This window comes from Phocoena phocoena, chromosome 2 (assembly GCF_963924675.1).
Source record: "Phocoena phocoena chromosome 2, mPhoPho1.1, whole genome shotgun sequence".
Taxonomy (NCBI): domain Eukaryota; kingdom Metazoa; phylum Chordata; class Mammalia; order Artiodactyla; family Phocoenidae; genus Phocoena; species Phocoena phocoena.
In genome coordinates this window covers 138,608,775-138,625,943 of record NC_089220.1, presented here as the reverse complement: position 1 = coordinate 138,625,943, position 17,169 = coordinate 138,608,775, and the positions used below count along the sequence as shown (strand labels likewise).

Sequence of the window (17,169 nt, the reverse complement as noted above, 5' to 3'; positions counted from 1 at the left end):
AAATTAAATTGCTTAAATTTTGTGCTTTAATAGTAGAAGTCAGAGCATTAGAAGCAAGGGAAAAAATATTTAACTTTTTTTAAATGGTAGAGAAATAAATATTTGAAAGATCAGCTACAAGGCTTAGAAACACAGTGTGAACTCCTAATCTATTCATTTATTCACTTCTTCTGTGACTGTTTATTCGACTCTGGGGATTCCTACATTCTAGCAGACAGATGATAAACAACTATGCAAATAAGCTCAGAGAGTGGCAGGTACCATGAAGAACTAGAGCAGGAAGGTGTGATGGATTTCCTGGGAAGGAAACACTGGTTAGAGGAGTCAGGGACCATCCCTCTGAGGTGACATCGGGGCTGAGAGCTAAATGACAAAGAGGCAATTGTGTGAAGGTCTGGGACAAGCATTCCAGACAGAGGGAACATAAGCTAAGTTGTCACTAGTTACTCAGAGGTTCTAAGTGCTTTAAATAACTGAGAGCTATATTACATTTACTGGAATTTACCTCTAAATATTGACTGAGCTCCTGTAAAAAAACTAGGTGCCTTTGAATACTACAGAACTCAAAAGACATGTCCTCTTCCAGTAGTAACAGCATTCAAAGGATGCAGCCATCTAACTCCACTTCCTCAGAAGTCCTCATTGTGAAGCTTTTTATGAATGTTTATTGTGCAGTCTGCACAGAGCAATGAGTTTTATCACCAGTAGAAACAGTGGTTGTTTCTGAGATATAGGTGTCCCAGACCTCTGGAAACCTAAGCAGAGGGTATATGAGAGCCTTTGTTATCTGCTGTTGTCCAACAAACAAGACCAGCTACACTGCATCTCTAAGCTTCAGTTTCCTCATCAGTAAAGTAGGGATAATAAGGCACTGACTTCTCAGGGTTGTTGTGAGGATTAAATGAGATAATAGCATACATAAAGCACTTAGAATAGTCCAGCTTCTGTTGCTGTCATCAAACCAGAGGCCTGGTCCTGGGCTCCAAGTTCTTATACCAAGCTTTTCTATTTCACAAGAGGACTAAACAACTGTATTCAACAATGCTTTCTGAAGAGCCCTACAAGGCGCCCGGCAAGCACACGCTGGAGCCAGTCCTTGCCGGTTGCTCCTAAGTGATGCACCTCAGCAGACTTCCTACAGGACCCTGAATGCGATGGTAAGTATCAATGGCTCGAGCATTTATATTGAGGCTCCCTCATGGACTAGTTCCCCTTCCCTGAGTGATGGCCCAATCATATGACCTAAACTAGCTTACCTCCCACACAGTGCTCAGCCAAGGGCTCGAAGAGGTCAAAGGTCGAAGTGGCTCCGTCAGACATGGTGATGAACTTCCGGTGCCCATATGGGTGTGGTGACCTCACCCTTCCCATCTTCCCATACAAGGCTGTTTGGATGTGTCCACTTTTCCCCCAGATCAAAGGTGGAATATATCTAAGAAAGAAGGAGAGGAGAGGTCAATTTTCCCACACTCCTTGAATAATGCTCTAAAAAAACTTTGGAGCAAGAGCTTTTCAACCTCTTTTTTTTTTCCTGACAAATTCTGTTCACTAAGCACAAATATGAGATTTTTTAAACCTTATATCCATGCCATGATTTATCTCCTTTTCCCATTTAACGCATCAGATTAGCTTTAGAAATCAACCAGAGCATGCTTATACAGACAGGATTTCAAATTTAAGGTGTTAATTAATTCAACACGGGTTATTTCCATAATAAATTAATTCAACATGGGTTATTTCCATAATGTAGAATAGAAAGAAAGCAACTAATACATTTTGAACACATGCTACTTGACAAGGTTAGCCTCATTATCAAATGAGCTAATGTATATAAAATAGCTAGCATGGCACCTATGCAAACTAAATGCTCACTTCTTTGCCTTCCCCCAATAAGGCAGGCCACAGCTGCAGGGGTTACCCCATGAACCAAACCTGCTGCCTTGTTAAACTGGGAAGGGCTGCAAAGCCTCCTAAGAGTCTGTTAAGTGCCTTGTGCATGTATGTGTGTGTGTGTGTGTGTGCTGGGGGGCACACTGTATGCTCTGGAGAATGTGCTAGAAGGGCAGAGCAATGTAAATATTTGTTGGATTAATGAAGGATAAAGTCTTGTTAGCATAAGCAAGGCATGATACCACCCTAACAACTGTCCTTCGTGAAAACACAGTGACTCTGGTCCTTGGTAGGAAGTGCAAAAATCACAAACTAGTTAATCACTGGGAAAACAAGGTGTTCTAAGTTACAATTAAGAAATGATTATAGTTCACAACCACAGGGCAAGATGATCCCATTTTCTGAAACTGCTATTGGTTTCTCTTCTTCAGCTTTGAGCCCAAGCTTGATGCATGAGCAGGATTTGTGTTCTGTATTAAACTAGAGACATATAATATAAAATGGTAATGACATCAATCCTTCACCTCTGTAGTGTATCACAGTGGTGAACATTTTATTAAGAATTTACCTTAACCTGCTTGCCGATTTGTGCCTATCATTTCTATCAGACCAGATGATCCCAGACCCTCTTCTTAAATTAAACCAGATTTACTCTCTGTTTTTGGCAATTCATTAAATCTACACAAATTTAAGAGAAGGGAAGTCATCACCTTAAGCAAGCCAATTCCCAGATAAGCTTCCCCTCTGGGGGCAGGGAGGAGAAGGAAGAGTATTTTTTTTTTTTTTTTTGCGGCACGCGGGCCTCTCACTGTTGTGGCCTCTCCCGTTGAGGAGCACAGGCTCCGGATACGCAGGCTCAGCGGCCATGGCTCACGGGCCCAGCCGCTCCGCAGCACGTGGGATCTTCCCAGACCGGGGCACGAACCCGTGTCCCCTGCATCGGCAGGCGGACTCTCAACCACTGCGCCACTAGGGAAGCCCAAGGAAGAGTATTTTTAAGACCTAAGGACATGAAACCACTTGCCAGCATCAACCACAGGTGCAAATCTCAGCGCAGAGACCACGGCCTTTAGAAAGCAGGCAAAGGCATTTTTAAGAGATAAGTGGATTATGACAGTAACAAAAAGCAAGCTTATAAAATAATGTCAATAGGACAGCTGAATACTATACAAGATTTAGATAACCGAATTTATAAAGGGTTTCAGACTACTAAGTTGGACAATAAACTGTGCATACAGGGAGGGTAGTGGTCCAAGAAGCCAAACTTCTGATTGTTCCTGGAGGAGAAGTTCGGAGAAAATTTTGTTTACAATATAAATTAAAAACAGAAATGTGCTGAGGTTAAAAATGTCAGAAGAATGGGTTAAATTTCATTTACTTATCCTCTGATCTCATTTAGAATATAATATAATCATAGAAAAGATGACAAAAGCATAAAATTTCCTTTTGGCTACTCAGATTTCCTGTATAATCATGACACAGGTGATCAATCCTGATGCCATGCTCCAGATTCAAGGTCCTGTCACCGCCTCTGAATCTTGGCAATTGCCCCCCAAGTGGCCTCTCAGCCTCTAGTCTTGCTCCCATCGACTCTGGCATCCCCCCACCAGTGGAGGGATAACTAACACACAAACCTGGCCACGGCCCTCCATTGCTTGAGTCCTAGTAGCTCGGCTTAGGAGGTGCCACCATGGTGCCTGCTTACCTCTTTTGCCTAAGTTCCAAAAAACCTGAACCACCGTCCACTCTAGAGTCACTTCCAATCAGGTTTTTTGGGAAGCTCCCTGCCTCTGTGCCCCCTGGAAAAGTATCCTGCACACCCTAGCACCCACGAGGCTTGATTAAAATACACCTTTTTCAAGCACACTCCTCCCTGCCACCTGCAGGGCCTGGGCTCATTCTCCTTTGTGTCTATCCTCAGGGCACTCGAAACACACGAAGCTCGTAGGGAGGACTTGAGGATGAACAGAATACAGACCCACTTAGTAAATCTGAAAAGACAAAGATATGCTTAAAAAATCATATGCATCAGGATGATGTGAACTTGGCTGTGGCATGATTGGTGTTTGGCTGTTCTCCTTCCAGGCTACTCAGCACCATTCTCAGACTGGGCTGGGATGAAATTCTCAAGCTGTTCCTGTGTGTGTGCATGCGTGCGTGCATGGTGTGTGGACAGGTGACTGCCTGGGACTTTCTCAGTTCAGTGTAAGGTCAGTTGTACACAGTGGAAGTTTCACTGTCTATAATTTTATGACAATACCACCTACTGATAAAACACTTTTTAATTAACATCACAGTAACCCAACACCAGGGCTTACAAAATTGAGTTTTTGCATAGCATTTACTGTGGTGGAGCTTTATTGTGTTTTTGTTTGTCTTCATAACTGATCCACAGATCATACGAAAAACATTAAGAAAGTAAAAACCAAGGCTTCCCTGGTGGCACAGTGATTGAGGGTCCACCTGCTGATGCAGGGGACATGGGTTCGTGCCCCGGTCCGGGAAGATCCCACATGCTGTGGAGCGGCTGGGCCCGTGAGCCATGGCCACTGAGCCTGTGCGTCCGGAGCCTGTGCTCCGCAACGGGAGAAGCCGCAGCAGTGAGAGGCTCGCGTACCGCAAAAAAAAAAAAAAAAAGAAAGTAAAAACCAGAATAGGTGCCCACTCACGTGGTTCAGTTCAGGGAAGAAATCTGGACCAAAACAACAGAATATTTTGAAATTTATATAAATATGGAAATATTTAATTTTTAAAATTTATTTATTTTGGGCTGCCTTGAGTCTTTGTTGCTGTGTGCAGGCTTTCTCTGGTTGCGGTGAGTGTGGGCTGCTCTTCGTTGCGGTGCGCAGGCTTCTCGCTGTGGTGGCTTCTCTTGTTGCGGAGCACGGGCTCTAGGCGTGCAGGCTTCAGTAGTTGTAGCATGTGGGCTCAGTAGTTGTGGCTCACGGGCTCTAGATTGCAGGTTCAGTAGTTGTGGCGCACGGGCTTAGTTGCTCCGTGGCATGTGGGATCTTCCCGGACCAGGGCTCGAACCTGCGTCCCCTGCATTGGCAGGCAGATTCTTAACCACTGCGCCACCAGGGAAGTCCCTGGAAACATTTAAGAGATGTTGCTGAAGTGGTACATGGAGGAATATGTTTTACTCTAACTACCTATGGGGTAGTTTGTCTGAAAATATAGCCGCCAAATAATTCCACCTATTCCTGCCCCCACAAGCCATTCTTCCCGTCAGGAGCTAGATTCCTACCCCCCCTACCCCACCCCCATGAATCTAGGCTGGCCTGTGACTTGTCCGGTCTGCTGGACGTGGTGGGAGGCCTGCTGTGCAGATCTGGGCCTGGCCCTTCAGAAGCCTGGCAGCTTCTGCTTGTATAATACCTCCTTGGAAGTCTGGTGCTATGCTATAAAGAAGCCAGGCCTTGACTACCCAGTGATGAGGGAAATACGGAGGGGGGCTAGAGAATGAGAAATAAAACCAAGAACTGTGTGCACTTAAAATTTTATAGTACCACCGAACTGCCTCCCAAAAGAGAGGGACCAATTTACATTCCTACCAATTGTGTATGAAAGTACCTGTCTTCCTCAGCCTCATCAATAATTGGTGTTTTAGGGTTTCCCCGGTGGTGCAGTGGTTGAGAGTCCAACTGCTGATGCAGGGGACACGGGTTCGTGCCCCGGTCCAGGAGGATCCCACATGCTGCGGAGCGGCTGGGCCCATGAGCCATGGCCCCTGAGCCTGCGCGTCTGGTGCCTGTGCTCAGCAATGGGAGAGCCCACAACAGTGAGAGGCCTGCGTACCGCAAAAAAAAAAAAAAAAAAAAAAAAAAAATTGGTGTTTTGGCTACTTTGATAGGCAAAAAATGGGTATTATATTTCAATTTGTGTTTCTTAAGGTTGATCCAATCTATGGCAGAAAAAAAGTTTCTTACTTGAATTTGCATTTCCTTGATTCATGTGTTTATTAGCAATTTGTACTTCTTTTCTGTGAATTGTCTGTTCATATCCTTTGTCCATTTTTCTATTATAGTTTTCTTTTTCCTTTTTTATTTTTATCACTCCTACATTAAGTCATTATATATTATATTTTGCAAGGGTTTTCTCCAGTCTATTGTATATTTTAATTTTATTTTTCATCTTATATAGCTTTTTATATTTTATGGTTAAATTTATTAATTTTTTCTGTTAAAACCTTTGTGTTTTGTATTTTGCTTTAAAAGGGGCTATTCCAACACCCAGTTATAAATATATTCAGCAATATTCCTTCTATTATTCCTATAGTTTTTAAAAATGTATTACCCTGAAGTCACTTATTTTTGAAAATGATGTGAAGTAAAGATCTAATTCATTTTTAATCTAATTCAACTAGTTAGCTAGTTGTCCTTACTCCATAAATGGCCCATCCTTTCCCTACTGATTTCAACGGTCATTTTAAATATATACCAAGTTCTCAATTAAATATCTGGATTTGTTTCTGCATTTTCTATTCTGGTTCATCGATTTCTTTGTCTATTCTTATGCCAATATGGTACCACTTTAATTAATACAGCTTTATGGAATATTTTGAGAGTTGATGGTGCATGCCTACTTCACTCTACTTTTTCAAAATTTTCTTGGCATTTTAGTTTCCAGATGAACTATAGGATTAGCTTGTTCTATGAAAAATTTTGGAGTTTTAAATTGGAAACACACCAAACATATACTACTTTGGGAAGAACTGATATCTTTACAGTTTCGACTTGTCCCATTCAAAAACATGGTGTGAGGGGCTTCCCTGGTGGTCCAGTGGTTAAGACTCCACACTTCCAATGTAGGGTTCGATCCCTGGTTGGGGAACTAAGATCCCACATGCCACACAGCACGGCCAAAAGATAAAAAAACAAACATGGGGGTTTCCCTGGTGGCGCAGTGGTTGAGAGTCTGCCTGCTGATGCAGGGGACACAGGTTCGTGCCCCGGTCTGGGAGGATCCCACATGCTGCAGAGCGTCTGGGCCCATGAACCATGGCCACTGAGTCTGCGCGTCCAGAGCCCGTGCTCCGCAACGGGAGAGGCCACAGCAGTGAGAGGCCCACGTACCGCAAAAAACAAAAACAAAAACAAAAACAAAAACCAAACATGGTGTATCTCTCCATTATTCAGGTATTTATGTCCTATAGTAAAACTTTATGTCTTGCTTCACATTTCAATACTCATTTTTTACTACACTAATTTGCATGCATTTCTACATTTTAAAAAGCTATTCTTAGAGTTAGCATCTGGGCATGTTTTATTCCTGACTCCCAGAAAGCAGAAGTGATGTCTTCTACTTCTTTACTTATCTAGATGGTATTTTGTCCAATGTCATGCTGTGGTCAGTGGTTAATGAATCCTGTTACTAAGAAAGAAGCTAGAAGATCACAACAAAATCTAGAGGCCAGCATGTCTTTATCTTCTGAACCTACTTATAATCAACATCTGGCTATGCTAACGGAATTCCCCAAAGGGAAAGACCACAAGGGAAAATCTGGACCTCCCTCCCTCCCACATCCCTCCAGACATGCGCGTGCGTGCGCGCACACACACACACACACACACACACACACACACACATGCTGCCTTTGGGCAGATGGAGTTCACATGAGCAAGGACAGATGGTTGCTGGGCTGTTTATAAGACAGTTGAAAAAAAAGCCGACTAATGCTCATCTTTGCCCTAAATCTGTGGGTGACCAATTCTTTTTTTTTTTCTTTTTTTTTTCCAATTCTTCCTTATGGGACTTGGGTCCCTTGGTTGTAGATCAAATCATTTTATAGCTATGGGACCCAGACTTAGCCGTTATTCCCTTTGATCCTCTCCAGTACCTCTCTACCAAATCGGCCCAAGGCCTGGCACACAGTAGGTGTTTAGGATATGTTGTCTGAGGTTGAGCCCCCCGCCGACTCCCAGCAAGTTCTTCCCAGTGAACCAAATGCCCATCAGCCGCTACTCCTTGGCATTTTAAATTTGTATCAAACAGGCTGCTTTGGTTAAAGCAACAAAACCCAACTCCAACTAACTTAACTCCTCTTATATTACAGGGATGCTGGGGTGCTCACCAAATGGACAAGAGTCTGGAGAACCAGGCTTGAAGAGCATAGGATCCAGGAAGGAAACCAGGGGGCTGCTCTAGCGATGTGCTCTTTACACAGTCAGCAACATCACTGCCCCCCACCCACCTGGAAAGAGTCAATATCCCAGGAGTGAGGTGTCTAGAAGCAGGGAATTTCAGAGTGGGTGAGCAGGGCAACCTTGATTTACTACCTACATGCAATGGGAGAGAGGAACTTCCCCAAAAGGAAATTTGTGTGCCCCTGGAGAGGAAGAATGGATTCTGGGCAGCAGAAAAGTGACAAATGTCCCCTACAAGGTTTTTAGCTGGACATGTCTTTGGTTCAAAAAGCTTTTTCAGTGCCCCTGACACTCCACAGCCCCCATCAAATCACAGTATTCCCTCTAGTTCTTCCAAAGTCTCCTCTTTCTTTCTGTCACTGTTCCCTGAAACCTGGTCCTAACTCTTAGTATTTCACATTGTTCTAAAATGTATCTATTGATATTTTAAAGCCTCTTCAGAAAAGCTTCACCTATAATACAATATAGATCAGAAATAGGCAATCTACTTGCTCAAGCATTGTTGTTGTTTTTTTCTCACACAGGCATCTTTCTAAAAGCTAATTTCATAAAAAAAAAAAAAAGAGTTTGTGTTATTTTCTTTAAAGGAGACATCTAGCAAAGTAGAGTTTTTATGACTCCTGGTCAATGATCTTTACTGGTCTTAGAGTAAAATAGTACATTTTATGCAGCCCATCATTTTGCCCCCACTATCTTTTTGAGTTAAAATTCACATAACATGGAATTAACCATCTTAAAGTATACAATTCAGTGGCATTTAGTACAGTAACAACATTGTGCAATCATCACCTTTACCTACTTTCAGAACATTTCATCACTCCACAAGGAAACCCTATATGCGTTAAGCAATCACTCCCCATTCTCCCCTTCCCCCAGCCCTGGGCAACCATTCATCTGCTTTCTGTCTCTATGAATTTACATATTCGGGATATTTCATGTAAATGGAATCATACAACGTGTGACTTTTTGTCTTGTGATTTTTCACCTACATTATGTTTTCGAGGTTAATTCATGTTGTAGCCTGTGTCAGTACTTCATTCCTTTTTATTTCATTTCATGGATATACCACATTTTGTTTACTCATTCATTTGTTGATGGACACTTGGATTGCTTCCACCTTGTGGCTATTATGAAGAGTGCTGATATGAACGCTTGTGTACCAGTTTTTGATTGAATACCTGTTTCTAATTCTTTTGGGTATATACCAAGGAGTGGTGTTTCTGGGTCATCTGGTAATTCCATGCTGAACTTTTTGAGGAACCTCCAAACAGTTTTCCAAAGCAGCTGAAACATTCTACATTCCCACCAACAACGTACAAGGGTTCCAATTTCTCCACATCCTTGCCAACACCTGTTATTTTCCATTAGAAAAATTATTACTGCCATCCTAGTGGGTATGAAGCGGCATCTCTTGTGGTTTGATTTGCATTTTCCTAATAATTAATGACATTGAACAGCCCTACCATTTTGACTCTAGGCTATTTTCTTCCACTCTATCTCTACTTCTATCTGTCTGTGATACTGATCACAATTTAAAAGATGAACCAGTTGATAAATAAATGTATACTGGACTTCCCTGGTGGCACAGTGGTTAAGAATCCACCTGCCAATGCAGGGGACACGGGTTCGAGCCCTGGTCCGGGAAGATCCCACATGCTGAGGAGCAGCTAAACCCGTCCGCCACTACTGAGCCTGTGTGCCACAACTACCAAAGCCCGCGCGCCTAGAGCCCAAGCTCCGCAACAAGAGAAGCCACTGCAATGAGAAGCTCGTGTACCGCAATGAATAGTAGCCCCTGCTCGCCTCAGCTAGAGAAAGCCCACGCGCAGCAACGAAGACCCAAGGCAGCTATAAATAAATAAATAAAATTTAAAAAGTAAATAAATAAAATAAAATAAATGTATACTATTAGCCTCCTGTTCACTTCACAACGGCTACTACGGGTAGAAAGAATCGAATCAGAATAAAATTGGTAACAATTTAAACAGCATGTGGTATAATCTAGTATTGCCTAAATTTTGACAAAAGAATCCAGTTTTCATAAAAGCATTTAGACTTGCAAAGTTTAACTTAGAGAATTGGTCTTGATGAAAAGGAGAGCCATAAGAGAACTTTCTACGGTCAGTAACATACAATACGAACAAAAACTGATTCCAAGCTTTGTAGCAAAAGTTAAATGGAAAATAAACCTGATGAAGATAAAATTTAACTGTATTATATTAAAAAAATCAACATGGAATCAAATTGGCTCAGTAGGATTTGTTCCTGAAAATAGTCTAAAACTCTTTAATGTTAGCACAACTCTAATGAAGATACTTGTATTTAAAATGTCCTTGGGTTCAACCTCTCCTGAGCCTTCTCCCAATGGGAGTGCAGGTGGTTAGAATTCAACTAGAGGTCCTCCTTCCCAGCCCAATCCTGACAAATGACTCGGGACCAACAAAGGAGATGATATGAACTGAAAAGGAACCATGTGGAAGAGAAGATCCCAAATGCAGGGTCCACTCAGGGGTTGTGGAGATCCGTGGGAGTCATCTGAGAAGTCCTGCTTCTCCTCCTTCACAAGGAAGTAATAGGGCTCATGATTTCACAGAGAAAAAGGAAACAGGAGGGAAGGGTTATCATGCTCTAATTATCTGCAAGAATGAGCTGAGATACATTGAAGACAAAGGTCGCTGGAACCTTACTAGAGCAAAGGAATATCACCTGGACTGAAACCTAGGGCCTCTCCTTTCATGACTTTGGGCACATTAAGGATGTTCCCCAAGCCCTTTACCAAAGGAAGTCAGGAGCATCTGAGGTACTAGTCATGGCTCCATCACCATTATTTATTTACCTCCTTCTTTGAACACAGAACATTTTATTTACTTATAGCACTTCACAATTTTTCAAAGTCCTTTCTGTATAGGATTTCATTTGCTTTTTAAAACATTTATTTTTACTTTTTAAATTAATTAAAATTTTAAATTAAAGTATAGTTGATTTACAACGTTGTGTTAGTTTCTGGTGTACAGCAAAGTGATTCAGTTATATACATACTCTGTTTCAGATTTGTTTCCCTTATGGCTTATTATAGGATATTGAAGACAGTTCCCTGTGCTATACAGCAGGACCTTATTGCTTTCATTTGCCTTTGATAACAAGTTTGTGAAATGGGCAGCTGTTGTCAACCATGGGGACCCTGCGGCCCAGAGAGTGAAAGGCTTGGCCATGGTCACTTGTCACTCTGCTAATCAAGGGCAGAGTTAGGACTTCAACTGAGGCCTTGACCACTGCGTCCAGTGCTTGTTTGGATGATAAAATAGGCGTGATGAGGAAAATAGATGCTTTCATTCCGGAGACTCCTATGACTCTATTAGTCATCCTTTAAAATATTAGTTATCTAGAACCAGTGTAAATGAGGCTTAAGGTATCTTAAATAGTCAACGGCCAGCCTCTAGCTTTAAAAATACATCAAATTAGCATACGTGTATTCCACAGTTGTCTGTTTTTAAGGCTATGGCCGACCAGGGGCTTCTAAGCAACACGGGGAGCCCTGGGAGGCCACTCCTGATACAAATCTGCTTGTTGAGTTGGAAGCTGGCAACACACAGGAGAAAGGACAAACACTCAGACCACGACCTGGGCCTCCAGCAAGCCCAACAGTCACGACAAAGGGGTCATTCGGGAGTGACCCCTTCTCCTGTTTTAACCTTGCTCTCTCCTCCTCAGGGTCATTCTGTTAGTGTAGTGGTGTCACGTTTCACCTGTAGCCTGATCCTCAAGTTAAAAGGTCAAGCTATCAACTACAGTCAAATCACCCCCCAGAATACCCTTCAGGAAGGAAGGAACACACTGTCTGTAAGCGGAGCCCAGGTAGCTCTTGTCCAGTGCCAGGCAGGTGGCTGGGACTGCATTAACATAGACGGCACTGGTGGCCTGAGGTTAGGGCTGTGTTGTGAAATATAAAACCCCCAAATCTTTGACTTCCCTGGTGGCACAGTGGTTAAGAATCCGCCTGCCAATGCTGGGGACAAGGGTTCAATCCCTGGTCCAGGAAGATCCCACATGCCGCGGGGCAACTAAGCCTGTGCACCACAACTACTGAGCCTGCACTCTAGAGCCCGAGAGCCACAACTACTGAGCCCATGTGCCACAACTACTGAAGCCCATGTGCTCTAGGGCCTGCATGCCACAACTACTAAGCCTGTGTGCTGCAACTACTGAAGCCCGTGCACCTAGAGCTCGTGCTCCGCAACAAGAGAAGCCACCGCAATGAGAAGGCTGCGCACCGCAACGAAGAGTGGCCCCTGCTCGCCGCAACTAGAGAAAGCCCGCGCACAGCAATGAAGACCCAACGCAGCCAAAAATGAAGTAAAATAAATGAATTTTTAAAAAAACAAACTCAAATCTTTAAATGAGAGGATGCAGCACGATGCTCCCTCTCGCAGGAAAGGCACACAGGCCCTGGCACTACCAGCAGATGTGAGGCTCCCAGCTCACACACCGTGGGGCCTGCACTTGTCTGAGTGGAGAGGCCGGTTGAGGGGCCAGCACAAAGGAAGTGTGTGTGTGTGTGTGTGTGTGTGTGTGTGTGTCTTTCTTGGTGTAAAGACTTGGATCTATACAAGTTAAGTCACATATGATACAACTCCACTGAAGACTAGAAAGAATATCAGGATAATAATTAAATATTGTAATGTTAAAAAAAGTAGTGGGCTTCCCTGGTGGTGCAGTGGTTGAGAGTCCATTTGCCGATGCAGGGGACATGGGTTCGTGCCCCGGTCTGGGAGGATCCCACATGCCGCAGAGCGGCTGGGCCCTTGAGCCATGGCCGCTAAGCCTGCGCGTCCAGACCCTGTGTTCCGCAACGGGAGAGGCCACAGCAGTGAGAGGCCCGCATATCGCAAAAAAAAAAAAAAAAAAAGTAGTAATTTAATTTATCCCCAACCTAAATTCCAGGCACTGGGCAGAAGGAACACTCAGTGCAGAGCCATCTGTCTGCAGGATTCCCCCAGACATCCACAGCTACCTCCGGGATTCACCTAGAACTCACTCTTGAGGTTTAATAGGTCATCCGGCAAAATGAGCGGCCACCTTCTCAAGGGTTGGTGACTTTCGAATGTCAGCGTCTGGGAACTCAGCACTTGACTGGAAGCCCAACCAGCCCATGGCCCTGACTTTGTTCCCAACACAGAGGTTCGCTCCACAGACACGGGTCTGCCCTCGGCTTCCCTCTCCTTCAGCAAAGCCCAAGCCCAAGGGACACTTCAGTGATGGGGCAGAAAGCAGAGGGGTCACGTCATCCTGGGAAGCCCTCCCAAGGGAAAAGCTCCCTTTGCGTCGGCCCCACAGAGCGCTGCCTCACAGCTGCTCCCGTTTCTCTCCTGAGAACCTCAATTTCAAGTGGCTGATAATGTCTTTCCCTGGGTTTGAGCCAAGACGCCGGCCAGGGGTCAGAGCAGGTGCTGGGACTCTTTAGGAGACAAGGGCTCAGGATGTTTCCTCAGCTTCCCCGGAGAATGCCCTTCTCAGCAGGCCCTCCACTCTGCTCAAAGCACAGCCTCAGGTAAAGTAAAACAAATTTTCCATTTCAGGAAAAATATTTGTCCACTGAGAAGAGATTTACTCAGACCAAGAGATTTGTTTGGAGAGTGAGCACACGGATGAGGAATGCCTCTAGGAACACGTGGCTGGCATCTGGGACCAAACCAGAGACATTATCGGAACTGAGCTGGCCTCTGCCTATGTTTTCTTTTGGCTCTTACGTGTTGAGTCAATAAAATTCAGAGATTAGCAAGACACAGTGCCTGACCTTGTAGGGTTCACAACCTGGGGGTGGAAGTGCATGAGGGAAACACAGACAACTACTGTCACAGTGAGAAGGAGTGGGCAATGGGGGCAGAAAGGCAGGATGGGAGGATGGTATGGGGAGACAATCACGAGGCTGAGAAGCACCAGTTTAACTCAGTACATGATGGGGAGTGTTAAGGACTGAATGTTTGTGTCCCCCCAACATCCACATACTGAAGCCCTACCCCCTACCCTGCATGTGATGGTATTTCAAGGTGGGATCTTTGGGACATAATCAGGCTTAGAAGAAGTCATGAGGGTGAAGCCCCCGTGATGGGACTGGTGCCCTTATAAGAGGACGATGAGAGACCAGAGCTCTCTCTTTCTTTCTCTCTCTCTCCACCATGCAAGGACACAGTGAGAAGGTGGCCATCTGCAAAGCCAGGAAGAGGGCCCTCACCCGTAAACAAACCTGCTAGCACCTTGATCTTAGACTTTCCAGCCTCTGGAACTTTGAAAAATAAGTATCTGTTGTTTAAGCATCCCAGTCTACTGTATTTTGTTATAGCAGCCTGAGCTGACTAAGATGGCAGTCTAAGGTTCTCAGAGAGGGCAAGTTTCTGAGCAACCAACCTCTGAGTCAAGGACTGGGCTGGTCACGTCTCTCAATCTTCACAATACCTCTGAGCGACGATATCGCCCCCCCCCACCACTTTATAGATGAGAAAAGTAGAGTCTTGACTTGCTTGATATCACAAAGTCAGGATTAGAGGACAGATCTCTGATGTCTGTCCAGAGCTTTTCTTACCATGCCACACTCGAGACCCATCAACTCCCTCAACTACAAGTTAGAACAACAATTAAACATTTTGTGCCTGCTCTTTTCTGTCTGATCAACTGGCAGAATGTTATATTAAATCATGTTTTTCCAAATTGATAACTGAATTTGTTGGAACTTCTCTTTGGTGTTCTTCACGTACATTAAACAAAAAAACATTTCTTTGATTTTACATGTTTTTCACAACTGTAACCATCTTCTTCAGATTAGTGAAGTTTTTTTCTGCAGGAGATCCATCTGGAGGGTAATTAATTTGGATATTCACATTGATTATTTCAAGATGGGGCCAGAATGTTAACTCATACTGAATAGCTCCCCAAAGATAATGAGACCCAGAAGAGTGATGATAAAGAGGCTAGAGGTACTTCTGGAAAGGCAAGAGATGTCTGGTTTGGGGAAGCATTTTTACCTACTTTAATGAGTGAGAATAAATTAATCAGGACAAGGATCAGTGAGGGCAGGGGGTTGGGGTGGGGGGAACACTGGGAACAGAGCTTTGGGGCAGCTCCGGAAGTCAGAAAATTGACTTCCGCCTCCGTGTGTGTGTGTGTGTGTGTGTGTGTGTGTGTGTGTGTGTGTGTACAAGCCTGTGTCCCCACAGAGGAGGTGAGGAAGCAGGGAAGGGGCAGAACTCTTTAGACTTAGGGGAACAGTTTGTAGATACTTATCCTGGATCCTGAACTGCCAGAGCCTCCCCTTCATAGACCTTGAACCCAGGACTCTTGCTGCTCCTACGACAGATCCCTTTGGTTCCCTTCGTGGCCTCTCTTCCCCTGTCCAGCCTGGCTGGCCTGAAGCCAGATGGTCTTTTGTGTGCCTACAACACTGGGCCTCACCCTTCTCCACTAGGACACAGGCCCCTGGAAGCCCCTTCTTTGCAGGAGGCCCAGAGGCGGAGGAGACCCTGCACCACATGACACCAGTCCTACTGGGGAGGCAAGGCTGAGGCTGGGAAAGGACTCCATCATTTTAGCTTTGGAAGCAAACACCTTGGGCCTTTTATCTCAAAATGTCAAGTGGCATATTCAGCTTCCCCAACACCCATTAATAGGCTCATCAGAAATATGATTTGGGGGACTTCCCTGGCGGTCCAGTGGTTAAGGACTCGCCTTCCAATGCAGAGGGTACGGGTTCCATCCCTGGTTAGGGAGCTAAGATCCCACATGCCTCGCAGCCAAAATACCAAAACATAAAACAGAAGCAATACTGTAACAAATCCAATAAAGACTTTAAAAATGGTCCACACCAAAAAAAAAAAAAAAGAAAGAAAGAAAGAAAGAAATACGCTTTGAACACAGCATTTTCCCCACTGGGGGGGCGGGGTAAACAGTTCTTCACAGCTGTCACACATTACATTTTCAAAACTGCTGTTGTTAGATGCTCTATTCCTGAATTGCAGGATGATGCACAGGAAAATTCCAGTGCAGAGTGGGTTGTTTCTGCCTGAAATGACCAAAAGTGGCCTAAGTAAATGAGAGAAATCAGCTTCTGTTCCTGAGACTGGTTTCTAAATAAATACAGGACACTGGCCCATCTACGACCCATTGTGTACCTTGTGAAAGCCATGAAACGCGAATGTTAGCAAGAACAAGCACATGAGTGACAATAAAACCACTTAAAAAGAAACCACACATTTTTTGCTCTGAGGAAAAATAAACTCAATTTTAAAGTTCAAAGAAAACCAGTTAAAACCCCTCAGAACTGCATTCACATGTTAAAGGTCTCTGATCCCATTAACTTCCTGCATATTTTTTTGTTTGTTTGTTTTTTGGCCGCACCACGCAGCATGCGGGATCTTAGTTCCCTGACCAGGGATCGAACCCGCGCCCCTTGCAGTGGAAGCGTGCAGTCTTAACCACTGGGCCACCAGGGAAGTCCCAATCTTCCTGCACATCTAGCTCTGGTCACAGTCCTCTGTATACAGAAGGCAGGAAGCACAGTCCTCTCTCCTCATGTATATCTCAACCTGGTTTGGACACTATGCTCTAAGTGGGCTCGTAGTTTATTACGAGGCTCCAGGGTTCCACCAAAAAATACCATACATTAAAGAACTAGTCCTGCAAAGACCCAGTCAAATATTAGTTACCTAACTAGGGGACTACATCACAGCTCCTGGAGTCTGGCACTCAAGATGCTAAACTGTTCCCCCACCTTACCTTTCTTATCGCTAAATCATGGATTTGAAAAAACTGCCTCTGCTGACCAGACAGGGCGCATGGTAATGCACAGCACACAGAACACCTTCGTTTTGTCCCTGTCTCCCCGCTCAGCCCTCTTCTGTCTGGAGGACACGCAGAGAAATGTCAGTGGTCTGCTCTTTGCCCAACCCTTTTTGGCCACGTCTCAGGCCAAGATCACCTCAAAAATCTATTCCAGGGCTAGGCAGGAAGATAAGAGCTGAAATATCACATCGTATCTGCTACTATTCCTAGTGTGGGAGGAACTGGAATAGCTACATGTGAGATTCCTGGATTATCTACATGGAATGCCCCTTTTAAGAACACTTTAATCAAGAGATTACTG

At 44.3% G+C, this 17,169-nt stretch overlaps 1 protein-coding gene across 1 annotated transcript in view; it reads right to left on the bottom strand.

The window, feature by feature from the left end:
* The window catches only part of ABHD2 (abhydrolase domain containing 2, acylglycerol lipase), a 104,422-nt gene that overhangs the window by 40,723 nt on the left and 46,530 nt on the right, over positions 1 to 17,169 (bottom strand). The window contains exon 4 of the mRNA XM_065871259.1: positions 1,257 to 1,432. Within this exon, the coding sequence (XP_065727331.1) occupies positions 1,257 to 1,432 (176 nt within the window). The remainder of the gene's footprint in view (positions 1 to 1,256; positions 1,433 to 17,169) is intronic.